At 34.4% G+C, this 24977-nt stretch overlaps 1 protein-coding gene across 2 annotated transcripts in view; it reads left to right on the top strand.

Annotated features, from left to right (window-relative positions):
- The window catches only part of SMC5 (structural maintenance of chromosomes 5), a 91889-nt gene that overhangs the window by 12170 nt on the left and 54742 nt on the right, over positions 1–24977 (top strand). For both annotated transcript variants that reach the window (XM_074394695.1, XM_003935630.4), the window contains exons 4-8: positions 5456–5618; positions 6576–6710; positions 8917–9057; positions 10732–10893; positions 14538–14609. In XM_074394695.1, coding sequence (XP_074250796.1) covers positions 5456–5618; positions 6576–6710; positions 8917–9057; positions 10732–10893; positions 14538–14609 — 673 coding nt within the window. The remainder of the gene's footprint in view (positions 1–5455; positions 5619–6575; positions 6711–8916; positions 9058–10731; positions 10894–14537; positions 14610–24977) is intronic.

The following is a 24977-nucleotide window of genomic DNA, read 5'->3' as shown; positions in this document are numbered from 1 at the left end:
TCCAGATATTTATTGAGCACCTATATATTGGGGATATAGTACTCTTCCCTCATGGAATTTATAGTTGGTGGAATAAGTGGGGGACACTTAGATAAGTAAACTATATATTATGTTAGGTTGTGAAAAGTGCTACCTAGAAAAATAAAACAGGAAATAAGATAAGAGTGACAGAGTAGAGTTTTACAGTTCTAAATAGGCTGATCAGAAAAGATCTCACTGAGAAGATAGCATTTAAGCAAAGACCAGAAGGAAGGCAGGTAATGAGAATGGAGATAATTGGGGGGATATTATTTCACCTATAGGGATCTGCAAGTGCTAAGGCTCTGCAGTGGTACTCACAGTGACTGGATCGAATTGAAGGAGAATAGTAAAAGGTAAGCAGTGAAAATATCAGGGAGTCAAGGCGATTTTCAGTGTAAGGCTTGGCATTTATTTTGTGTAAGCTGTGAAGCCACCAGGTTTTTAGCAGAGGAATGATGTGATGTAAATTAAAAGTTTAACTAGATTGGGTTGCTGTGTGGAAAGTAGACTTTAAGAGAGCAAAGACAAAAGCAAGAATGTCAGTTAAGTGATTAATAGAACAACCCTATGAGAGATGATAGTAGCTTATGATTTGCTTATAAATCATATGTAGAGTGTGGGAGAAGGAGCAAGACATCAGGGAGGACTCTTAAGGTGTCTGGCATGATTAAGGGTAGAGTATCTATTAACTGAGGCAGACAGACCTACTGCAGAAGGTTTTGGGAGTAAGATGATCAGTAGATCATTTTAGAGTAGATCATACATCATTGAACTAAGATGCCACCACTTGGATCATGTAGCATCCAATTAAAATTAAACTAGCACAGATAGTTTGAAATGTGCATCCCGATTTCAGAGATGTTAATATGTTTTTTTTTAAAAAAAGATACTTTTCAGAATCAAACATGATTAAATTTGAGATGCCTAGTAGATATTTAGTCAGAGCTGGGCATAGTGGCTTGTGCCTATAAACCCAGCACTTAGGGAGGCAGAGGTGAGAGGATTGCTTGAACTCAGGATTTTAAAACACACTCAAACACACACACACACACACACACACACGCACGCACGCGCCTGAATTTCAGGTTTAACAGGCAGTTAGATAATAGATAAACCTGTGATTCTGGGAGAAGTCTGGGCAAAAGATAACACATTTGGGAAGTCATTAGTATTATGATGGGTTAAATCACCAATGATTCAGAGATACATAAAGAAGAGTTCTAAGAACTTATCTGCTACAATGTACCTTTTAGAGATTAAACATAGGGAAAACTAGGAAAGGAAACTGAGAGAATTAGCTAGTGAGTTGGAAGAATACAGTACCTGGAAACCAGTACTTGGAACAACTTCAGGAGTCAGTTGTCCATCAGCTGTGTCTGATACTGGTGATGTCAAGTAAATTGAGAACAAAGAGTTCATCATCAGTATTTATTGAGTTGGCCATATCATTTAAGTTGAAGAATTAATTAATTCTGTAATGTTTGCTCAATTTTGCATTCTTAGAATAACCCAGTTTGGTCATAGTTTTTTGATGCATTGCTAGATTGGTTTTCTAATATTTTATTTAGGATCTTTACATCTGTATTTTGTTTGTGAAAGATACTTGTGGTTTGAATGTTTGGTTAAACTTACTGCTAAAAATAATCTGATGTGTATTAGGGTGCCTTGCAAAAAAAAAAAAAAAAAAAAAAAAATCTGGCTCTTTTTTTCCTAACTACTAATTTAATTTTTTTTCTAACTACTGATTTCATTTATTTGTAGTAAATGGGTTGCTTATATTTTTCTGTTTCTTATTGGATCACTGATTATTTATATTTTCTAAAGAATTCTCCCATTTTTCTTAGTTTTAAATTTTATTGACATGAACACCATCCTCTTATATGAGTTTTTAATATATGTATATTGTCTTACATATGACAGTATTTAAGTGTCTTCTAAAAATTGATTTGTCAATTTTAGTAGTTTTTTTTCAATGAACTAACTTTTGCATTTGTTTTATATCATGATTTTCTGTTTCATTAATTTCTATTCTTACCTTGACTGATAATCATTTTTTGAAATGGATATTTATTGCAATAATTTCAGTCTTTTGTTTACCCTAATGTGAACAGTTAAGGTTAAAAATGTCCCCCTTAGTATTGCCTTAGCTCTCTCTCTCCAGTGTTAGTGTATAGTATTTACTGTTTTTCAGTTCTGAGTATTTTCTTTATGAGTTTGTAATTAGAAGTTGTTTCTAATTCTAATGTAGTGATTTTTTTATTTTTTAATATTAGTTTCTGCTTTGATTGTATTGCAGTTAAATATATAGAGTACTGGTTTTATGTTACTAATCCTTTGAAATTTCTTTCTTTTTTGTAGTGAACTTTTGTAATTGTTCTTTGGCTGAAAGAATAAGTTTTCTCTTGTAGATATCTGCAGTGTTCGGTATTTGGCCATTAGTTCAAGTTTATTAGTTACATTGTCAGTCTTCTATATTTTTGTTGATTTCAGTTGTCAGATTGATTCCTTAATTACCGATAAAGGTTGCACTGTTTCTCTATGCAGATTTGTTAATTATCCTTATCCTGTCAATTTTTGCTTTATGTATTTCTAGGACATTATTAGTTGCATCTAAAATTCAAATTGTTTATCTTTCTGGTGATTTTAACTTTGTATTGTTAGTTACTGACCTTGATCTTTCTTTTGCCTTAAAGTCCATTTAGTTTGCCATTAATGTAGTTAGCATCTTTTTTTTTTCACCCTAGGATTTTTCTAGGGGACATTCTTTTTTCATTCATTTCACGTTTTTAATATCTTTTGTTATCTCATTTAAACTAATATAGCTGTGTTATTTTTTTCTGTAGTCATTTAAGTAAAGCATATAACCAATTTACAAATATAATTTTATGTTCAAACTTATTTTTACTATCTTATTCTCTGCTTTTTGTTTTTCACACTCTTCAGCATTTCTTTTCTTGCTTGTTTTTGTCAGATATTTCTTTCATTTTTCCTTGTCGTCTTGCATTCTTTTGTTTTAGTGGTTACTGGAATTTTAGCAGGAATCCTTATTGAAGTCCAGACTGAATATTTGGACTATAGCACTAACAAAGTGCTATAACTTTGTTCTTAATAACTTCCCTGAACTTACATGCTCTTAAATTTCTATCTTTTAAAAACTCCTCAAGACATTATTAATAATATAGTTATATTAATTATGTTGTCAGTGTTTGTTCCGTTTGTTTTGCTTTTCATTCCTTCTTCTATTTCTGATTTTCTCTGTGGGGTCACTTTCTGCCAAAAGGACAGTCTTTAAAGTTTCCTTTTATGAGAGTTTTCTGTTGGAACACTCAGTTTTTAATTGGAAAATGATGTTATTTTGCTCTAAATCTTGAAAAGATGTGTTTCATGGATATCAAATTCTATATTGACAGGTCTCTTCTCGAATACTCAAAATATAATAGTATAATGCCGTCGTTGTCTTCCTGTTTTGTTTTGTTTTGGCAACAGGGTCTTACTCTGTCACCCAGGTAGAGCGTAGTGGCCACGATCATGACTCACTGCATCCTCGACTTCCTTGGTTCAAGTGATCCTCCTGCCTCAGCCTACAGGCAACTCACCACCATGCCCAGCTTTTCTTCTTCTTTTTTTTTTTTTTATAGAGAATGGAGTCTCACCATGTTACTCAGACAGGTCTTGAACTCCTGGGCTCAGGTGATCCTTCCACCTTGGCCTTCCAGAATACTGAGATTACAGGCAAGAGCCACCACGTCTGGCCCCATTGTTTTCATCTGATGTGAATCTGATCTGAGTTTATTTGATAGTAATCATTCTCTTTTTCTCAAGATGCTTATAAACTCATTTTCTTTTCTTTTCTTTTTCTTTTTTTTTTTTTTTTGAGTGTTTTAGTTTCATACATATTTAGGCATGGATTTATTTTTTATTTATTTTTGTTGGTGTTTAATGACACTCTTAAACTTGTGATTTGTTGTCTTTCATCAGTTTTGCAAAGTTCTTATTTATGATCTCTTTAAATACTGCTATTTACCCATTCTCTGTCTCCTGTCCTAGAATTCTTATTAAACATTTTAAGCCTTCTTAGTCACCCAGATATCTTTCGTATTTTGTATTGTTATTTCTGCTAGTGTTCATGAGGCTTTGTTTTCTTGTGTGCATGTTTCTAGTGAGCTACTCTTCTCCTTTGAACTTTATCTGTGTTAATTCTTTGAAGATAACATAGATTCTGGAAGAGGAAATTACTAATTTCTGCCAGAGACCATTGAATCCTTTCAGTTCAGAATCACAGTGTATAGAATTCTCAGCTTATGGTGGTAGCAATGAAGTATTCCTAATTTACCCTTGCACTGAGGGTATGTCCCTTAGGTATGGCTTTCACTTGGAGTCTCCCTCTTTCATGGCTATGGGCTTTGTCTATTTTTGTCCTCTACCAGCAGATCATGAAAATGAATTCTCAAGATCACCTGATTGGGCAAATCCCCTCAAGATGAAAGCCAGTTTTATTTTTCTACTCTGGGTTTCCACCTGTACTAGGATGTTAGCCAGAATTCCTTACTTTGATGCTAATGGATGAATTTATTTATTCAGATATTTTAGTATTTTATTGTTTTTAGTTGTTTACAGCAGGAGGATCAATAGGGGTACTTTATTAGTCATTCTCCTGGAAATGAAAGTTTAAATTCCTAAAATCTTACTGTTTCAAGTGGCCTGATTACAATGTAATCTGTGTATACAACATTTATAAGTTATTGTCATTTAGCGATTAGATACCAATAATTTATCTTTCTACCACATGCTGCTGAATCCCAGTGAAGAAGATGGATGAATAGATGGGAGGTGTGGAGCAGTGGTACTTCTAAAATCAAGAAATAAGTAAATACCCTTCTTTCAGATTCTGTATTGCTTAATGTTCCTTTATATCCATGTGATGTAATCCTCTCTGAATTCAGATTGGAGGACATGGTGAGGAATCCATGGGCTACCTGTATGGGTAGTTTTGATTTCTGGACATGTCTAAGAGTCAGTTTTCATTCATACATTTTCTGAGCAGGGGGAGTTTCAAGGTTTAACTGCTCTACCCTTTAATATACCAACACATTTTGGGTTGCAGTCAACACACGTAATTGAAGAACAGCATCATAATTAAAGGATAAACAACTCCAGATATGTGACTTCTCAAGTAGTGTTTGTGAATTAGTATTGACATCTGTTTTAATAGTTTAAATAATTTTGAATGCTGAGTAAGTAACTAATGTGGTCACTTATGGTATTACTTACAAAATGCCAAGGTTTTCTTGGGAAGGGCCAGAATATCAAAAGGAATAAAAATTATAAGAATAATCTATCTGGCACCTTTGGTGCAAGACAATTTTGGAAATTTTGTCTCTAAGCTAATTTGTGTATATTGAATATAAAGATTCTTAAATTATTTTTTACTTAGGTTCAGGGCTTCTGGAAATCTTGTAATCACCCGTGAGATTGATGTGGCAAAAAATCAGTCCTTTTGGTTCATCAACAAAAAATCTACCACGCAGAAAGTAGTGGAAGAGCAAGTTGCAGCCTTAAATATTCAAGTGGGGAATCTTTGCCAGTTTCTACCTCAGGTATGAGAGAGATAAATGCAAAGATGGGAAAATTTTGTATATAGTGTTTCCTTTTTATGCCATAGCAGGGCTATCTTAATGACTAAATTGAACATAGCACTCTTACAATTCTTTGTAAAGGTAGCATTTCATCACTTAGAGTATAATGTTAATAATTGGTAGTAATTTGGAAAATTGCAATTAGTAAAAAAGTCTAAATTAGAGTATTTTGAAATAAACTTGTATTATTTTTAAGTTCAGAGAGTAGCTCAGCTATGTGCTTCTATTTGTAGACCCTTAAAATGTTGTTAATAAACAGCTTTTTAGTCAGTGTATTTGTTTGTGTAAAATATTGGATACACTAAAACTCTTATAAGTATACCTTCTAAAATCTTGTTATACTTTGTTTATTAAAAATAAAAATGCTGATAATGTATGTTGAAGTCATCTTACCTCTTAAATTTGACTTTCAATGCTGTCTAGTGACTATTAGTTAATTTCTTTTTGTTCAGAAACACAGTGATGATTTTGTAATGTGCAAATTAAATAAAACAAACATTTTAAAGCATTTTATTTAACACTCATCAGCTGATGTCAGATTATCACTCAGAAGCAGATGTTTGAAATTGCCTTTTTTTCTTTTTAAACCCTCTAACATTTCAACTGATATGTAATAAACTGTGATCATTTTCATATTGGGACTATGTATTCTTTCATTCCCAAATTTTTATTACACATATATAAACATTTCAACCTTGAAATACTGGCATAGAAAAATTTTTAAAGATGATCAAAAAGGTAACAATTTATAGTGTAAGTTTATCCTCATTATCCTAAAGAATAAGGTTCAAAAGGTTTATATATCAAAGGTTTTGTTAAATGAATTTTACCTTAACAAGTGTAAGCATTGAGTGAATTACATTTTTAAGATATTTGTAGATAAATGATAGTTGCCGATATTTAATTTTTGTGCTTTAGGACAAAGTTGGAGAATTTGCTAAACTCAGCAAAATTGAACTACTTGAAGCCACTGAAAAGTCCATTGGTCCCCCAGAAATGCACAGATATCACTGTGAACTGAAAAACTTCAGGGAAAAAGAAAAACAGCTTGAGGTACTTTAAAATAGGCAACTCATTTGTATTGTTTTTACTGATTTCTGTGTCTCAAAATGTGAGAGAGTGAATAGTAGTATTTATTCATTGAGAGAATTTATATTTGTGATTTTTTTTTTTCACCTAAGGGTTGTACTGCTAATATCATTGGTTAAAGTGACAGAGTGAGAATGGATCTGATAATGTGACGTTTAAAAAGGTTGACTATTTCAACAAATACATACTGTTAATTGAATTATTTATTTATTTATTTTCCCCCCAGTAATGGCTACAAGCAATGTTAATTGAATTTTTAAGGAACCAATAATAGTATTATAAAAAATTTTTTTTATCTCAGTAAGTTCTAGTGTTTTTCATTCATTCATTGTCTACATAGTGCCTGGCACAAACACCTGCTATGTGTAAGAACACTGTACACATTGCAAGAGAATGTAGACTTTGCAAGAGAATTATACATTTAATTGGAATGTTGTTGTTTATTTTCACCTTTAATAAATATAAAAATATACTTTTACAGCGTATCCTTTGTAAAGGTTTTTTTTTCTATATCCCAGCAACTAAAATAAATACAGTAAATTTTCATAATAAATCTTTTAATTTGAGTTTTGTGGCCCAGACCTCCAATCCCAGTACAGTCGCTTGAGTCCAGGAGTTCAAGACTAGCCTGGGCAACATAGGGAGACCCTGTCTCTACAAAAAAATAAATAACAGAAATTAGGCATGGCTGTACTTCTAGCACTTGGGAGGCTGAGGTCAAAGGATTGCTTGGGCCAAGGAGGTCAAGGCTGCAGTGAGCTATGATTGTACCACTGTATTCTAGCCTGGGTGACAGAGTAAGACCCTGTCTCAGAAAAAGGGAAATCTGGCCGGGAGTTGTGGCCTACACCTGAAATCACAGCACTTTAGGAAGCCGAGGCAGATGGATCACCTGAGGTCAGGAGTTCTAGACCAGCCTGGCCAACATGGTGAAACCCTGTCTCTACTAAAACCACAAAAATTACCCAGGCATGGTGGTGGGCACCTGTAATCCCAGCTGCTTGGGAGGCTGAGGCAGAAGAATCACTTGAACCTGGGAGGCAGAGGTTGCAGTGAGCCAAGATCATGGCATTTCACTTCAGCCTGGGCAACAAGAGTGAAACTCTGTCGCAAAAAAAAAAAAAAAGGAAATCTTTAAAAAAAAAAAAATTATTTATTTATTTATTTTAAATTGTAGGTTCAGGGGTACATGTGCAAGTTTGTTATAAAGATATGTTGTGTCACAGGGATTTGGTGTGTCAGTTAGTAAGCATAGAAATCTTGGAACCAATTGCTTTTTCTATACTTAATATGTATTTTACTGTAGTTAAATGTTAGTATTTTACCTTTGTCCACCAGACAGTGAAGAGAATGTTGTTATTATACTTACTCAAAGTAAATAATCAAAGGAGTTGTTATGAGCTTTTTATAATTATTTTATCCTTCTTCAGATATTGTGTTCTTTTATCAGAATGTTGTTGTTATACATATTCGTCGTGAATAATCAAAGGAGTTGTTCTGAGCTTTTTATAATTATTTAATCCTAATTCAGATATTGTGTTCTTCGATCTTTCTCTACATCAAACAATCTAATACTTTCACTTGAAACACTTACCTACACTCTCGACCATCCTCTGAAAGAAAACAAGCATGCAAGCATATATTCTAGGTTTTGAATACATCTTTGTATTTATTAATTCACAACATAAAGGCTAATTCTTAGCTTGCTTTCATCTAGTTTCTTAGACCTTTCAGTCATGAGTGTTTGTTTAACATACTAATCCTAGTAATACTACTTTTCATTTATGTATCACTTTTACAGCTTTCGTTTAGCTTTCATGTATATTAAATGAATTGCTTCTACCCTTCAAGTGGATGGAGCAAATACTTCGCTTATCTTTGGACAAGAACACCTTGGACTCAGATGTGGCAGGGCTTCTTTACAGTTAGTATTAAAAAAATAGTAGACTCTAGAGCAAAACTTGGATATGAATATTACTTTTACACAGGTTTTGGGGTTTTTTTTGAGACAGGGTTTCACGGTTGCCCAGGCTGGAGTGTACATAGTTCTTAAGAACTGTGAATTCTTTATTGTGAAATTTTGCTATCATTGTTTATTTTTCATTGTTAAAAGATTTGACCTGTTGTCTTTTTTCCGTTAAACTGATTGTTCAATATGTATTTATTGTAGACCTCATGCAGAGAGAAAACTGAATATCTACAGAAAATGGTTCAGAGGAATGAACGATATAAACAGGATGTGGAGAGGTTCTACGAACGGAAGCGACATTTAGATTTGATTGAGATGCTTGAAGCAAAAAGGCCATGGGTGGTAAGTCATAATTTTTAGAGGCAAAATAGATATTTCTTTAAGTAGCAGAGTAATTGTAATGAAAGCATTAATTACTGTGTATTCAAATTAGGTGCTGCTTTTTCATTTTTGGCTTTATATGTTATACATAATAAAATTCATACGTCTTTTATTTTTGAGACGGTGTCTTGCTCTGTCACCCAGGCTGGAGTACAATAGTGCCATGTTGGCTCACTGCATCCTCTGCTTCCCGGGTTCAAGTGATTCTCCTGCCTCAGCCTCCCAGTAGTTGGTATTATAGGTGTGTGCCACCATGCCTGGCTAATTTTATTTTTGTATTTTTAGTCGAGATGGGGTGACACCATGTTGGTCAGGCTCATCTCGAACTCGTGACCTCAGGTGATCTGCCCACTTCTGCCCCCCAAAGTGCTGGGATTACAGGCATTAGCCACCACACCAGACTCTTTTACTAGTTTATTACATTAGCTGCGTGCTAGTATTACTGTATAATAATTAATAGTTAACGCAGTGCTTTTCTTTCAGATTTTAGTCCTCAACAGATAGTTCTTTGATTGTTTTTTGAAGATGTTAATGATCAGAAAATTAAATCTCTGAGTGTCCTCAGTCATGTCACTAAGAATTTATTTGGGGTTTGCCACTAGTATCAGCCTCAGTTACAGATGTAGCTGATGTGTCTTAACTATAATCTTCTACTCACATGTTTTATAATTTTCCTGAGGCTAATTTGTTGTTTCTAATCACTCTGTGATGTTATTTTATAATTTAAGGCTATAGTTCAGATTAAAGATTCACTTTCCTCATTGCATTACTTTATAATAGGTAGAACAAGATAGGTAAGAAAGTTTTGTAGTATTTGTTCCAAAGTTAAAATGAAAATAATTGTTACAGCTTGAAGTGGCTATATTTGTGGCATTCTTGTTCTGTCTTCCCCGCTCCTCCCTACCGTGTTCCATCATTTCATGATTCTTAAATTTTCCTTTCCTCAGCTTTTCTAACTCATTTTGTCTATGTCCATTATTACTGCTTCACTCACTTTGTCTTTTGATTTTTCCTATTTTTTTCTAAGATTGATTTACCTTTTATATTTTTCTTCTTTTTTGATTTACTCTCATGTTTATTCATTTTTTCTTTTCTTACCATCTTCCCATTCACTCTTATTATATGTTGTCTTAGTGTGCCACTTAATTTTTGTGTAGCAAATATTCCTGTGACATGACAGACATCACTTTCATCTACATGCTGCTTTTTCTTTTTGTTTTGACCCATTTTCCTTTTGTTCTTTTTTTTTTTTTTTTTTTTTTCATTTTTACCCTTTATACTTGAGTTTCTTTTGCTTCTTCATACATCCCTGTATCTCTTCTTTATTGACGGATTAGAGGTAAGTCACATTTTCATAGCCATTAGGATATGTTTCAGAGAACAAGGTGGAAGTTCAAGAATGTGAACTAGTGATAAAAGTAAATGCTCAGTGATTATCAAGACTGTTATTAAACCGTTACAGTGGTATTTACTATTTCTGAAGTTGTCTCAGAGAACAAATTTTACATTAATAGAACTCCCAAAAGGATATCCAAACAATCTTTTCTTAGATTTGGTTGCTGCCTTGACTTTGATTTTAGTATATGTGTTAGTTTAAGCTAGTTCATTAACTTCAGTTGTTGAATTATTTGCAAGGAATATGAAAATGTTCGTCAGGAATATGAAGAAGTAAAACTTGTTCGTGACCGAGTGAAGGAAGAGGTCAGAAAACTTAAAGAAGGGCAGATTCCTATGACACATCAAATTGAAGAAATGGAAAGGGAGCGTCACAATTTGGAGGCTCGAATCAAAGAAAAGGTACTTTTTGGGTTCGATTTTGGATTATCTGAATTTTATTTTAGCAAATATAAAAAATATTTTGCAGGTGTTTGAAAATATTTTCAAGGGTTTGCTTGTGTCTTTCATTTCTTAAGTTTTGTAACCAGGAATTCTGCCACCATAGGGCTTTCAAGGACTGCTCATTACTGTTGAAGTGTTGCTACTTTTTAGGACTTCCAAGATACAAAGAGAGAGAAGTGAAATGTGATTCTTTTTTTTTTTTTTTAATTACAAGAGGATTCATAGTAGTATTCATGGAAACACTGAGCTCTTTTTTGAATGTATTATAGTTGCTTTGTAAATTATACACCCTTTTGAAGGAGGGCAATATAGGAAATCTTGATGTTTTGGAGATGGATAATATAATAATCCTGCATTTTAAAAGTATACCTAGAAATTTTTTATAATTATGGCTTCTAACCTTTGGTGGATTTTGAAGTTAAAGATTATTTGAGAATTGTTTAAATTCCTGCTTCTAAAATAATGCAGTACAGGAGATCCAAAATTGTACATGAGATTTTGGAGATTCATGGATGCACAGATGTCAAGGTATTGACCCCTACTTCTGATATGACTGGGCACGGTGGCTCATACCTATAATCCCAGCACTTTGAGAGGCTGAGGCAGGCAGAACAGTTGAGCTTAGGAGTTCAAGACAAGCTTGACCAGCATGGTGAAACCCCATCTCTACGAAAAATACAAAGAAGTTAGCCAGGCATGGTGGTGCGAGCCTCTAAGTCCCTGCTACTGGTGAGGCTGAGGCAGAAGGATCACTTGAGCCTGCGAGGTTTCAGTGAGCTGAGATCGTGCCACTGCACTCCAACCTGGTTGACAGAGCGAGACCCTGTCTCAAGCAATATATATAATAATAATAAATTAAAAATAAATCAAAATTTAAAAATAAAGAATTTGTGATATAAATTATCATTTGGCTTAAATAAGTAGAATGCTTTGTGATTAGACCAGTGGAGTTTATGCTATGTATATAAATTTTATGAAACCAGAAAACCATTCACAATCTGTGTGTACTGTATACCCCTGATGTTGGCCCCTGTCCTCGAAGATGGGTGTCAATGAACATAAAAGGTGGATTTTGTCCTGGCACTGCTATTGGGAAAAAAATTGTGTGAAACATGATTTCTGCAATTGAAAGATTAGGAGGTAGTGTGTTACAAACTTAGCGGTATTGTTTTTCTTGTAGGCATCTTCTCTATTTTTAAAGATTGTGTTTTATTCTCATGAAAATATGCTACTTCAGGTTTTTTGTTACTGAATTTAAGATTGCCATATCATAAAGGACCTTCACTATATAGGTTTGATTAATGTAACTTTTATCTTCTGTTTGTAAAAAAGAAGTTACGTGGAGCTCTTTGATTTCGAGGTGTGCTTGTACTTTTTAGGTACCTGAAAGTCAAAAAAATGATTTCTTGAGCTAGATGGTATGTGTTGACCAATGCTTACTGAGTGAGAAAGGCCATATTTAGGAATACAAAGAAAACTTTATAACAGAGGAAGTGAATCAACAGTTTTTACTTTGCTTCTATCATGTCAGAAAAGCTCCACTGTATCTTAGTTCTAGTACAGGTTAAAGTGAGTTAAAATTATTGTGCTCAAGTCCAGAAGATTAAGCAGTTATCAAGATCAGATAAAGATTTTAGGACTTGATTAGATCTGATTCTGATAGAGTTGCCATTGGTCATTTTAAATGTTAGGGGAAGAAGAGATTGTAGGTATTATCTAGAAACGTTCTCTCATTGTTAAAGATACTGAATTCCAGTGATAACATGACTTCCTCAAGACTATAGAACTAACAGGTGGCAGTCATTGTTATGTTAATGAAGATTCCTTGTAGTTAAATTGTGGATTGCTTTTTTGGTTCTTGAACCCTCTATTACTACAAAATTACTTTTGTGATAGAAAAAAACGTACATAATAAATTTCAAATCTCTTAAGGAAACATTTAAAACCCTTCGTTTTGTCTGTTTATAACAGAAGCCCAGCTATTACGGCATTGTCAGCCATCCATGAGCCTTCATTTATTTATGTGAAAATCTACATGGCCTAAGATGTTTTAGAATTATTTTCCTAAAGAAGTGATTCTGGATTCTGAAGTGGTACTTATGTCAGTCTTTAGTAAAAGTAGTTATTAGCACCCATAGCCTCGAAACAAGAACACAGTGGTTAGTTTTGTTCAGTATTCATGCTGTTCTTGTTCCTGCTTGTTCTATTCCAGCAGAAAACTTTTTCCAGCACTTGTAGTTGTTTTGTTGTTGTTGTTGTTGTTGTTGTTGTTGTTATTTTTTAATTCCAGGCAGATGATACAGTGTTACAGATGGGGCATAGGCTTTTGAGTCACACAGACCTATATTTTAAATCATAGCTCAGCTGTCTGACCTTAAGCAAATCGTTTAGTCTCTCTGAGCTTTACCCTCCTCCTCAGTCAGGTGAGGACAGTAATAGTAATCTTTATCTTACATGATTAGCATGTATGATTTAAGCATACATCTATCAGTATTACTAGCATCAGAGAATTAGTTTTCCCCTCTGGGAAGAAACTGTTGTCTCTTGGCATCAGAGATCTACCATGGGTTTGGTGATTTGCTAGGAGGGCTCACAGCTAAGATTTATTACAGTGAAAGGATATAAAACAGTCAGTAAAGGAAAAATGCCCTGGGGAGAAAGTCCAGAAGAAACCGGGCACAAGCTTCCAAGGGTCCTCACCTAGAGAAGTCACACAGAATGTGCATAATTCCACTGTCATCAAATTGGGACAACACTTTTAAAGTCCTTTTTGCAGGGAAGTGCATTACAGACTCAGAACCCGAGAGTTTTATAGGCTTTGGGCAACTAGGCATTCTAGCAGCACGTACTCAACTTCCAGAATCCAAGGAAAGCAGATGTTCCACATCAGCCAAATTGTTTGTACAGACATGCACAGTGAGCCACTCTTACCAGTTAGGAAATAGTAGAAATACTCCCAAAATCCAAGTTTCCAGATAACAACCAAGGACCAACCTTGCAAACAAGCCTTTCTAGGAATAGTAGTCTTAGCCCGTAATGTTAATTCTTTTTTGTACAGCCCTGTTCTCTACTGTTGGAATTATATATTATATTGTAGGTGTTACATATTGTAGGTGTTAATGATGTGTAATAAGTGTCCATAATATGTCATGTATGTGTTTTATGTGTTAATGAAAAACATCAAGGAGGTAACATACTTGGTATGTTAGAGAGAACTCTATATTTGAAATAAGACCTGATTTTGGATATTAGTTATCATTTTTTAGCTATATGTACAAGTTAGTTGGCCTCTTTTGAGCCCTATCAGTTAGTAATATTTGTCCTGATTATCCTGTAGGGTTGTTTTTAGGATCAGATAAAATAAGACAGGAAAATAAATGTAAAGAGAAAAACATGCATGCATATTACTGCAAATGTTTATTAGTATCAATAGGAATAACTTCATCGATTTGCAAATAACTTGGTATTTTGTTGATAATTACGGATTTTGTTTGAAATAAATTGTTGTGGGTTAACTCAGTATTTGAATGGGCAGCGCCATATAACATGCTTGCATGAGTTTTTAACTAACTATCTCCTCCCCCTCTGGTTTAATTTTACAGGCAACAGACATTAAGGAGGCATCTCAAAAATGCAAACAGAAGCAAGACGTTATAGAAAGGAAAGATAAACATGTAAGATTTCATACTAAAATTTTTATTACATCAAAATTTGCTGTAACTTTTGTTTTTAAATCTGAATTATGGGACAGATTCATGTTGGAGAATGGCCAGGATCCACTGCATTCTCTATTTCTTAATTTGAGGGAGAGTAAGATTTGGAAGTACAGTAGTTGGCCAGAGGACAAGTGGGAAAAATTTCCAAAAACTGCTAGTAGACTAATAGCTATGCCTTAACTTCGTAGCTGAGTGACTATAGTTTTTTAATAGGATAATGATGGATTTAGTTACCTTATTAGTAAAAATTAAACTCTAAGGGATATATTCTTATTTTTTTAAACACAGAAATCTTTCATTTTGAACAATGAATGATGACATTTATATAGAAAATTATATACCTTTATGCATGATTGAAATTAATGAGACAAAGTATACTTAAACTATGGAGCTTTTCTTTTTTTTTCCTTTTTATTTTTTTCTGACACGGAGTCTTACTCTGTTAACCCAGGTTGGAATACAGTGGCGTAATCTTGGTTCACTGCAGCCTCCACCTTGCAGGCTCCTCCCACCTCAGCCTTCTGAGTAGCTGGGATCACAGTGCGTGCCACCACACCCAGCTTTTTTGAATTTTTATAGAGATGAGTTTTTGCTGTGTTGCCCAGCCTTGCCTCAAACTCCTGAGCTCAAGCTATCCACCTACCTGGGCTTTCCAAAGTGCTGGAATTACAGGCATGAGCCATTGCCCCTGACTGGAACTTTTCATCTTTATTATATTTTTGTTGTTGAGTTTTAATCTGTTTTGATGTAAACTTGGTTTATAGCTCCAATTTCTAGAAATGAAAATAGTTAACTTTGTGAAACTTAGCTTACTGCAGGTAATTTATCGATAAGGAAGAATCTTTTAATTTGTAATATCCTGTTTTTGATGTATGCAGCTTCTTAATCTGAGAATATAAACTAAAAGTTTTTGAAGTTTTTTTCTTCCTTTGTAATATCTTTTTTTCTTAGTAGATTTTTTTTCTTTTCTCATTTTGGTTTCTTGCTTTCTTCCTGGAGTTTTTCCTTGTTTATCTGGGCATCTTTGGTTGTTTCTTTATGTTTAAGAGTAAGGCATTAAAAGGCTGATTACAAATTTTTTGTGCATAAGTGGGGTCTAATGACAAAATTATGTTAGGATGATTAGGTAAGAAAGTGGGCTTTTTTTGCTATGCCCAAATATATGTGTGTTTCTATTCTCCAGGACCCTTCTGAAACTAAATTTTGAAATTACCTGGCTTGTAGGTAGACATGTAACTTCACACATTTCTCGTGGTTGAAGCATTATGTTAATCTCCTAGTTTTTAGCCTCACCCTTTTTCTATCTCTTTATTTTAAGTCCCAGGCATCTCATTTAATTTCTCCAAAGAACCACAAATGTTCACAGAAGAAGATTGGTTGTCAGTGTTATGTGCGTAGGGTTGTGTATGTTGGGGTAAGAGGGGATTGGGATAAGAAGGATGGTAGGAATAATTGCATTCTATGTGATGTCGTTTGTACTTGGCATTTCCTAGTCCTAAGAATCTTTGTGTTTTTTATTTGTTTATATTTTTTAAAGGGAATAATCAGTTTTTCACATCCCTTTCTTTTTCACTCATTCTTTACACTATGGTTCCTATAAACTGCTAAACTAGTTATTTGTTTTTTCATCTTAAACGTATTTATTAAACTTTACATTTACTGATCTGTTTTCTCTGTCTTTTGTCCTCATGGGATGGTACCCTTTTTACTCCATTTCTATTATTTTATTAAGGTTAGGCAGAAAAAGACATAAAGACTCATCCTACATCCCCAGACACGAATACAAAGTTGATAGATTCTCTTGCATTATTGTCATAAATTTTACTTAATGTTTTAATATATTGCTGTATTCAACTAGAAAATTTTGTATTTAGGATTTTTTGAACTGTGTGAGATTGACCTGTAATTTTATTTTTTATTCTATTCTTAACTGGTTTTGTTTTCAGGCTTATGCAGGCTTGGTAAGTAATTTAATACTTGTTGGATCAGTTTCCGTCATTTATATTTCTTCTCTTCCTATCACTGATATTTGTGTATCCATTTTTTTCTCCATTATCATATTTGCCATGGTTTTGGAAGTCTTTTCAACTAATCTTTTTAAAATCAACTTTACTCGTTGGCTATTTAATTTCTTCTTTAACTTTCTTAATTCATTTTTTTCTGCTTTGAGGATTTTTTTTTAACATTCTTGAATTATAAAAAGTGTGTTTCTTTTGTTTTTAACCTTTCCTAATTTTTTTTTTTTTTTTTTTTTTTTGAGACGGAGTTTCGCTCTTGTTACCCAGGCTGGAGTGCAATGGCACAATCTCGGCTCACCACCACCTCCGTCTCCTGGGTTCAGGCAATTCTCCTGCCTCAGCCTCCTGAGTAGCTGGGATTACAGGCACGCGCCACCATGCCCAGCTAATTTTTTGTATTTTTAGTAAAGACGGGGTTTTACCATGTTGACCAGGATGGTCTCGATCTCTTGACCTCGTGATCTACCCGCCTCGGCCTCCCAAAGTGCTGGGATTACAGGCTTGAGCCACCGCACCCGGCCAACCTTTCCCAATTTTTAATAAATGCATCATAGGATATAAATTTTTTTCTGGGTATCTTTTGGCTATATGTCATTTGTGTTGATAAGTAGGCTTTTTTTTTTTTTTCAGTTTAAGATATAATTCTCATTTAAATGTTTTCATTCATTTGAGGTTGCCTAGCATTTCTTATTGTTTTAATTTCTGTGGATGTGGAATTTTTTAGGCTTATGAAAAAAATATCAGATTCTACTTACACTGCTTTATGATCAATAAATTTGGCCTTAGGACTTTTATAAAGAATTTTGAGACTTTTTTTTGCTTTTATTGTATATTTGATTTTTGTACCTATTCTTCATGTATTTGAAAAGAACGTACATTCTGTCTTCAGGTATGGAGATATATATATATCCACATACTTATGTACATACGTTAGAACATGCTTACTATAATTATATTACTAAAATGTTCTACTTTTTTTGTTAACCTACTTGATTTAGTTTTTGTTGTTGTTACTGTTTTAAGATGGAGTCTTGCTCTGTCTCCCAGGCTGGAGTGCAGTGGCGCAGTCTCAGCTCACTGCCGCTTCTGCCTCCTGGGTTGAAGCAATTCCCCTGCCTCAGCCTCCCAAGTAGCTGGAACCACAGGTGTGCATCACCACGTCTGGCTAGTTTTTGTATTTTTAGTAGAGACTAGGTTTCACCGTGTTGGCCGTGCTGGTCTCAAATACCTGACCTCAAGTAATTCACCTGCCTTGGCCTCCCAAAGTGCTAGAATTACAAATGTTAGCCACAGCACCATGCCTGATTTAGTTATTTTTAAGATGTCAGTATCTCCTTATTAGAGTATAGATTTGTCTATTTTTCTTGTAATTATATCAGTTTTTTCTTAATAGATTTTAAAGCTTTCTTATTTTGTTTTTCGATCTGTACCATGTTTTTGTTTAATATTGTTTTCAATTCGATATGAAATAAAGGAGTGTAAACAGATGAAGTTTAAGCAGTTCACATTTACTGTTATGTTTTCTATTATTATACTTTTTACTTGATTCTTCCTCCTCTATTTTCTGTCGCTGTTAACCAAGGTTTTCTCATTCTGTTTTTTATTCTATAGGTTGAAAGTTATATTTAGTCCTATTCTAGTGATTATCTTAAAATTTTAAGTGGCGCATTTCTCATAGAAGAGTTTATCAGTATCTTTATTCTCTCACTTAGTTAAGTAAAAAAAAAATACTAGTCAGCTTCTATTTTCTCTTACTTTACTCCCATGTCAGTATCATCAGAAATTTGACTTGTGGTTACTTAAAATGTTTGTGTTTTTTTTAACTGTCATTATTTACATGTTGAGTAGCTCTAATATGAAATCTAAAATGTTCCAAAACCCAAAACTGACTTGATGCTCAAAGGAAATGTGCTTTAGAGCATTTTGGATTTCTGGATTAGGGAAGCTGAACCTGTAAGTATAATGCAAATATTCAAAGGTCTTAACAATTTGAGCCGGGCGCGGTGGCTCAAGCCTGTAATCCCAGCACTTTGGGAGGCTGAGGCGGGTGGATCACGAGGTCAAGAGATCAAGACTATCCTGGCCAACATGGTGAAACCCCGTCTCTACTAAAAATACAAAAAATTAGCTGGGCATGGTGGTGCGTGCCTGTAATCCCAGCTACTCAGGAGGCTGAGGCAGGAGAATTGCCTGAACCCAGGAGGCGGAGGTTGCGGTGAGCCGAGATCGCGCCATTGCACTCCAGCCTGGGTAACAAGAGCGAAACCCCGTCTCAAAAAAAAAAAAAAAAAAAAAAAAATTGAAATCCAAAGCACTTCTGGTCCCAAGCATTTTGGATAAAGGATAATCAGCCTGTGTTTAGATTTAGTAATATGTTTAGTTGGTTTGTTTGTTTGTGTTGCTGTTGCATTATACTCCCTCTGGCTTGCTAGGGAAGGATAAATAAAGAGTTCTCTTTTGACTATATAAAGTTACATCCTTTTACTTTGAGCTTATTTGTGTCTTGGAATCTAAAAGCTGTCTCTTACAAACAGTAGATAGTTGGATCATGATTTTTTGTCTTCATTAACATAAAACCAGATATTGTAGAAAGGGGATCGTTATGAATAATAAAAGACATTCTTGTCACTCAGAAAACTCCAACAGTTTTGAACTCTGTGCCAGGAACCTAGGACAAAGACTAAATATATATATTTATATCACAACAGTTTTTTATATTGGATAGGAAGAAAAAAGAGTTATAAACACCAAAATACATTTGTTATATTTTACATTTACCTATATAATTACCTTTACTGGCTCTTGCTTTGTGTAGTTTCAGAGTACTGTCTAGGATCTCTTCATTTCAACCTTAAAGATGCCTTTTAGTATTTCTTATAGGGGAGGTCTGCTAGTGATAATTTTTTTTTTTTAATCTAAGAATACCTTAAGTTTTTGTTTGGTTTTGAAGGATAGTTTTGCTGGATATAGAATTCTTTATGAGTTTTTAAATTATTTTTCCAGCACTTTGAATATGTCATGCATCTGCCCTCTGGCCTCCATGTTTCTGATGAGGAGTCAGTTGTTAATCTTATTGAGGATCCTGGTACATGATGAATCACTTTTTCTTGCTTTTAAAGTTTTCTCTTTGCCTTTGGTTTTCAGTAGCTAATCATATTTCTAGATGAAAATTTTCTCAAGTTTATCCTGTTTGGAATTCATCGAGCTTCTTAAATGTGCAGATTAATGTTTTTCATCAAAGTTAGGAAGTCTTTTGTCATATATTCTTTCTGCCTGTTTCTTTTCTTTCTTGAGACTTACATATTTGATATGCTTGATGGTATCCCACAAATCTCAGAGACTGTTTTTTTTTTTTTTTTTTTTTTGTTTGTTTGTTTGTTTGTTTTTCTGAGATGGAGTTTTGTTCTTGTTGCCCAGGCTGGAGTGCAATGGTGTGATCTTGGCTCACTGCAACCTCTGCCTCTTTGGTTCAAATGATTCTCCTGCCTCAGGCTCCCAAGTAGCTGGGATTACAGGCACCCACCACCACACCTGGCTAATTTTGTTTATTTTTAGTAGAGATGGCATTTCACCATGTTGGCCAAGCTTACTGCAATCTCCACCTCCCAGGTTCAAGCAATTCTCCTGCCTCAGCCTCCTGAATAGCTGGGATTACAGGCGCCCACCACCACACCCACCTAATTTTTTTTATTTGTAGTAGAGATGGGGTTTGCGAGGCTGATCTGGAACTCCTGACTTCAGGTGATCTACCCACCTCAGCCTCCCAAAATGCTGGGATTACAGGCATGAGCCACCACACCTGGCCATCTGTTTATTTTTCTTGATTGTTTTTTTCTTTCTGTTCCTCATGCTGGACAATCTCAATCATCCTATCTTCAAGTACATTTATTCTTTCTTCTGCCTGTTTGGATTTGCTATTAAAGAGTCTCTGATCTTTTATTTTAGTTCTGCATTTTTCAACTCTAGATTTTTCTAGTTGGCTGTTTTTTTGTAATTTCTATGCTTCTATTGATATTTTGTATTCAGTGAGACGTTCTCTTCCTTTCGTTTTTTGACATGGTTTCTTTTAATTTATTGAACATATTTAAAATAGCTGTTTTAATGCTTTTCCTGTTCAGAAAAAAAGTACGTGCAGCTCACTGCCAGCACTCATTTAATTTTACATAAACACACTCTTTGAGGCTTAAGCAAATCTGACCAGTTTTCAATGTGAAAATAAAATGTAAAAACTGTTCTTGGAGTTATTTTTCAACAGAACTAACATCATAATCTTCAGAATCATTAAAATTACCTATTTTGGAAAAATTGGATTCATCAAATGAACCTTTGGCCAACAACTGTTCTAGAATGATACTAACATCATGCATAGGAATGCTATACTAAAAACCAAATGCTATAAATAGAATGATTGATGTCTTTTGTTTCCAAAGTCAATATACTAGAACAATGTGAAAATAATAAAAGCAAGATATTTTGTGTCAACGTTATCTTGAGGTAAATGCTGCAGCCGCAAGCACAGCCAGCAGATACTCTCAGGGCAAATGGGAAAAGGGTTAAAGCCCCTTTGTCTTATAAGTCCATTTCTATTGACTGCTCTTTTCCAGAGTATGGGCCATACTTTCTCATTTCTTTCAATGTGTTTTTGTTGAAACTGAAAAGTTTAAGTTGCATACTCTAGCAACTCTGGAAGTCAATCCCGTTCCCTTCTCCAGGACTCAATGTTCCTGTTTCATTGAATATGTTGTTGGTGTTTGTTTGCTTAGTGACTTTGCTAGTTCTGTAAGGTCTGTATCTTTGGTCATATGTGGCTACCAGAGTCACTGCTAGGTTAGTTTAGTGGTTAGCTAGTGATTGAATATATATTTCCTTAAATGCCTGAAACCCATATGTTTCCCAGTCTTTGTTGAGGATCTCTGTTGTATGTTGGGTCATGCCTTCAACATTCAGCCAGGCAGTATTCACACTTTACTGAGATTCAGTCATTTTTCTTGAATAAATGCTCCTAAGATTGTTGAAAACTTTGGTTAACTCTGTCTCAATCTTTACTTCCTATTTGCACATATCAAAGTGAAACAGAGGTGAGAACGTAGGGTCTTCTTAGGTCTTTCTGGAGCATGTATGCAGCCGTGGGCATACACACAGTCCTACTAATGCATATGACTTTCTAGAATCACTGGAGCTTCTAAAACCTCATATGGTTTGGGGAGAAGATCATTCCCCAGTTTTTTCTTCTAAGATTTTTGGTTAGCTTATTGTTTGCTGTAACTATTAATCTGTTTTAGGCAGCTGTGATATTAAACAGTTGTTTCTGATTGTTTTTGACAAATGCATCCAAGGAAAAGGCTGTTTTGCAGTAGTGAGCTATGAGTCAGTCAGGTCAAATACAGACAAGCCTTATACAAGTAAGTTTTCCCAGGAAACTGCCAGTTAGATCAGATCATGACATTTCTCTGAGAATGAGGATTTATTAGGTTGTTGCAAAAGTAATTGCATTTTTTTTTTGCCAGGTTGGTGCAAAAGTAATTGCATTTTTTTTGCCATTAGAAAAGAGCTCCAAACCTGTTCGCATCTCTCCAGTGGCTGCTAGACTGCAGGTTTTCACTGTGATTGTTGGCTATTGCTTTTCAAGAATACTACATGAATGGAACAAGGGGTTTAGGAATGAAGCAAGTTCAGAATTCTACAGAACTTGCTATTTTTACTGATATTCAGCCATTTTGTTTTTTAATAAGAGCTTCCCTCATTGTTACAAGCATTTGGGTAAATTCCAGAGTTCTGCAAGAGTTAATTTTGACAATTTTTGTCAGTGTCCTCATTGCTTTTATTGAGGAGATTTCTGGAATTCCTTACTTCACCATTCCGATAACATCAAAATCTTCTCTATATCTACAGAAAAATATTGCTGGGATTTTAATAGGAATTTCATTAAAGATTTGGGAAGAATTGAAATCTTTACTATGTTGAGTCTTCTGATCTATAAACGTGATATGTCTCTATTTATTTAGATTTTTTATTTCTTTCATCAGCATTATGTAGTTTTAGCAACAAGTCCTTTGTGTGTTTTGTTAGATTTATACCTCTGACTTAGTTTTGTTTTTTTCTTCTTTGGTAAATATTTTGGGACTATGTACGTAGGCAGTCATGTCAGCTGCAAATAGGGACAGCTTTATTCCTTTCTGATTTGTATGCATTTAGTTTTCTTGCCTTGGCTAGAACTTCAGCACTCTGTTGACTAAGAGTGGTGAGCAGTGAAATCCTCACGCTATTCCTGATCTTAGGAGGAAAGCATTCAGTTTTTCGTTATTCAGTATGTAATAATGGCAGGCTTTAAAAATATATATATGCTCTGTCAGATTCAGAAAGTTTTTATGCATATTCCTGTGTTTCTGAGAATTTTTATGATGAGTACATACTCAGTTTTGTCAAATGCTTTTCTCTATTGATGGCTGTTAATAAGTGACGGATTATATTGACTGATTTTTGACTAACAAATCAGTTTTGCATCCCTAAAATAAACCCCACTTGGTTGTGGTGTCTAAGTGTATAATTCTTTTTACATATTGCTGAATTCTGTGTTAAAGGATTATTGTGTCTGTGTTCGTGAGTGATACTGTTTTATAGTGTTTTTGTATTCTCTGCCTGCTTTTGGTATTAGGATAACTAGCTTCATAAAATGAATTGGGAAGTGATCCTTCCTCTTCTGCTTTCTGAAAGAGATTGTACAGAATTGGTGTTTGTATACTTTGAACACTTTGTGTAATTCTCAAGTGAAATTCTGTGGGCTTAGAGATTTCTTTTTGGAGGAATTTTTAAATTATGTCTTCAACTTCATTAATAGCTATAGGACTAGTCAAATATGTTTCATATTAGGTGAATTGTGATACTTGTGTTTCTTGAGGAATTGGTCCTCTTGTCTAACTTGTCAAATTCATGTATATATAAATTCTCTTATTCTTTGATATGTATAGAATCTGTAGTGATACCCGTATTTCATTCCTGATACTGGCAATTTTTATCCCTCCCTCCTTTTTTTTAGTTAATCTTGCCAAAGGTTTGCTAATTTTATTGATTTTTTCCAAAGAGGCAGCAGTTTGTTTTATTGATTTTTCTCTTTGTTTCCAGTTACTTTGATGTCCATTCTTATCTTTATTTTCTCTTTCTTCTGCTTGTTGTAGATTTGCTCATTTTTTTTTTATAGATTCTTGAGGTGGAAGCATAGATTATTCATTACATACTTTTTTTCTTACGTATGCACTTAGTGTTATACATTTTCCTGTCATCACTGCATTAGCTGTGCCCCAAACATTTTGATGTATTTTTATCTTCATTCAGTTTATTGTATTTTTCTTTTTATTTTTCTTGAGATCACACAAATTGTTTATTCACTAATTTGGTATTACACATTTAGATTGTTTCTAGTTTTGGGCTACTACCAGTAGAGCTGCCTGTTTTTCTACTACTTTTTATATGGATGTATGCTTTTATTTCTCTTGGATAATTTTCTAGGAGAAGAATATCATAGGTGTGCATTCAGCTTTTTAAGGAATTGCCAACATGTTTTCCAGAATTTGGGTAGTTTAATTGTAATTAATAAAAGTTGACTTGTGATGGCTTGGAATTTTTGTTTTTAATGGTCCTTTATGAGAAATTACACCTTACGATGTAATTTGAGAAACACTGCTCTGTAGTAGCCTCGGAGGAGTGAGATTTGGGTAGCTACTGGCATTCCCCTTACATCGTACAAGGTAAAGCAGAGTAAGGATGTAGGTAAAGTGGTAAATTTAAAAGCAATAGCAGGAGGGAGTACTCTTAATTATAACTTCTGTTAATGGAATATGAGGCAAGGTCATTAGCTGAGTAAGTAGAGGGAAGGCAGCAATAAAGGATTGAAGAAGGAGCAAAAGGTATGAACTTGTCTCAGAAAGAGAGCACAGGTTTACTGAAAAAGTGTTACAGGTTTATGTTGTAGTTTTGAGTGCCTGTTTAAGTTTTGTGGCCATAGATTTAAAGTGAGACCAGTTTTTGAGGGTTTCTTTCATTAGTTCAGTTGCTTAGATACGGATAGTTACAAGGTATGTAGATAGGTTTAATTAGAACTGGGGTTTTTCCTGGCCAGTGTGACATAAGAAGGAAGGTCAAGGGATCTTAGCAAGGGAGTGGTTATAGTGCTGCATTGTTGAATCCCAGCTGATTAAGGAAAGAAAGGAAGGGATTGTGAAAAGGTTAGTGGGGTTAGTGGATTGCACAGCCTGGTGGGGTCAGAGGATAATTAGAGTAGGAATACCAGAATAAGTAAAATGGAAGAAAA

The sequence above is a fragment of the Saimiri boliviensis genome, chromosome 2 (genome assembly GCF_048565385.1).
Source record: "Saimiri boliviensis isolate mSaiBol1 chromosome 2, mSaiBol1.pri, whole genome shotgun sequence".
Lineage (NCBI taxonomy): Eukaryota > Metazoa > Chordata > Mammalia > Primates > Cebidae > Saimiri > Saimiri boliviensis.
This window is presented reverse-complemented; position numbering and strand designations above follow the sequence as displayed.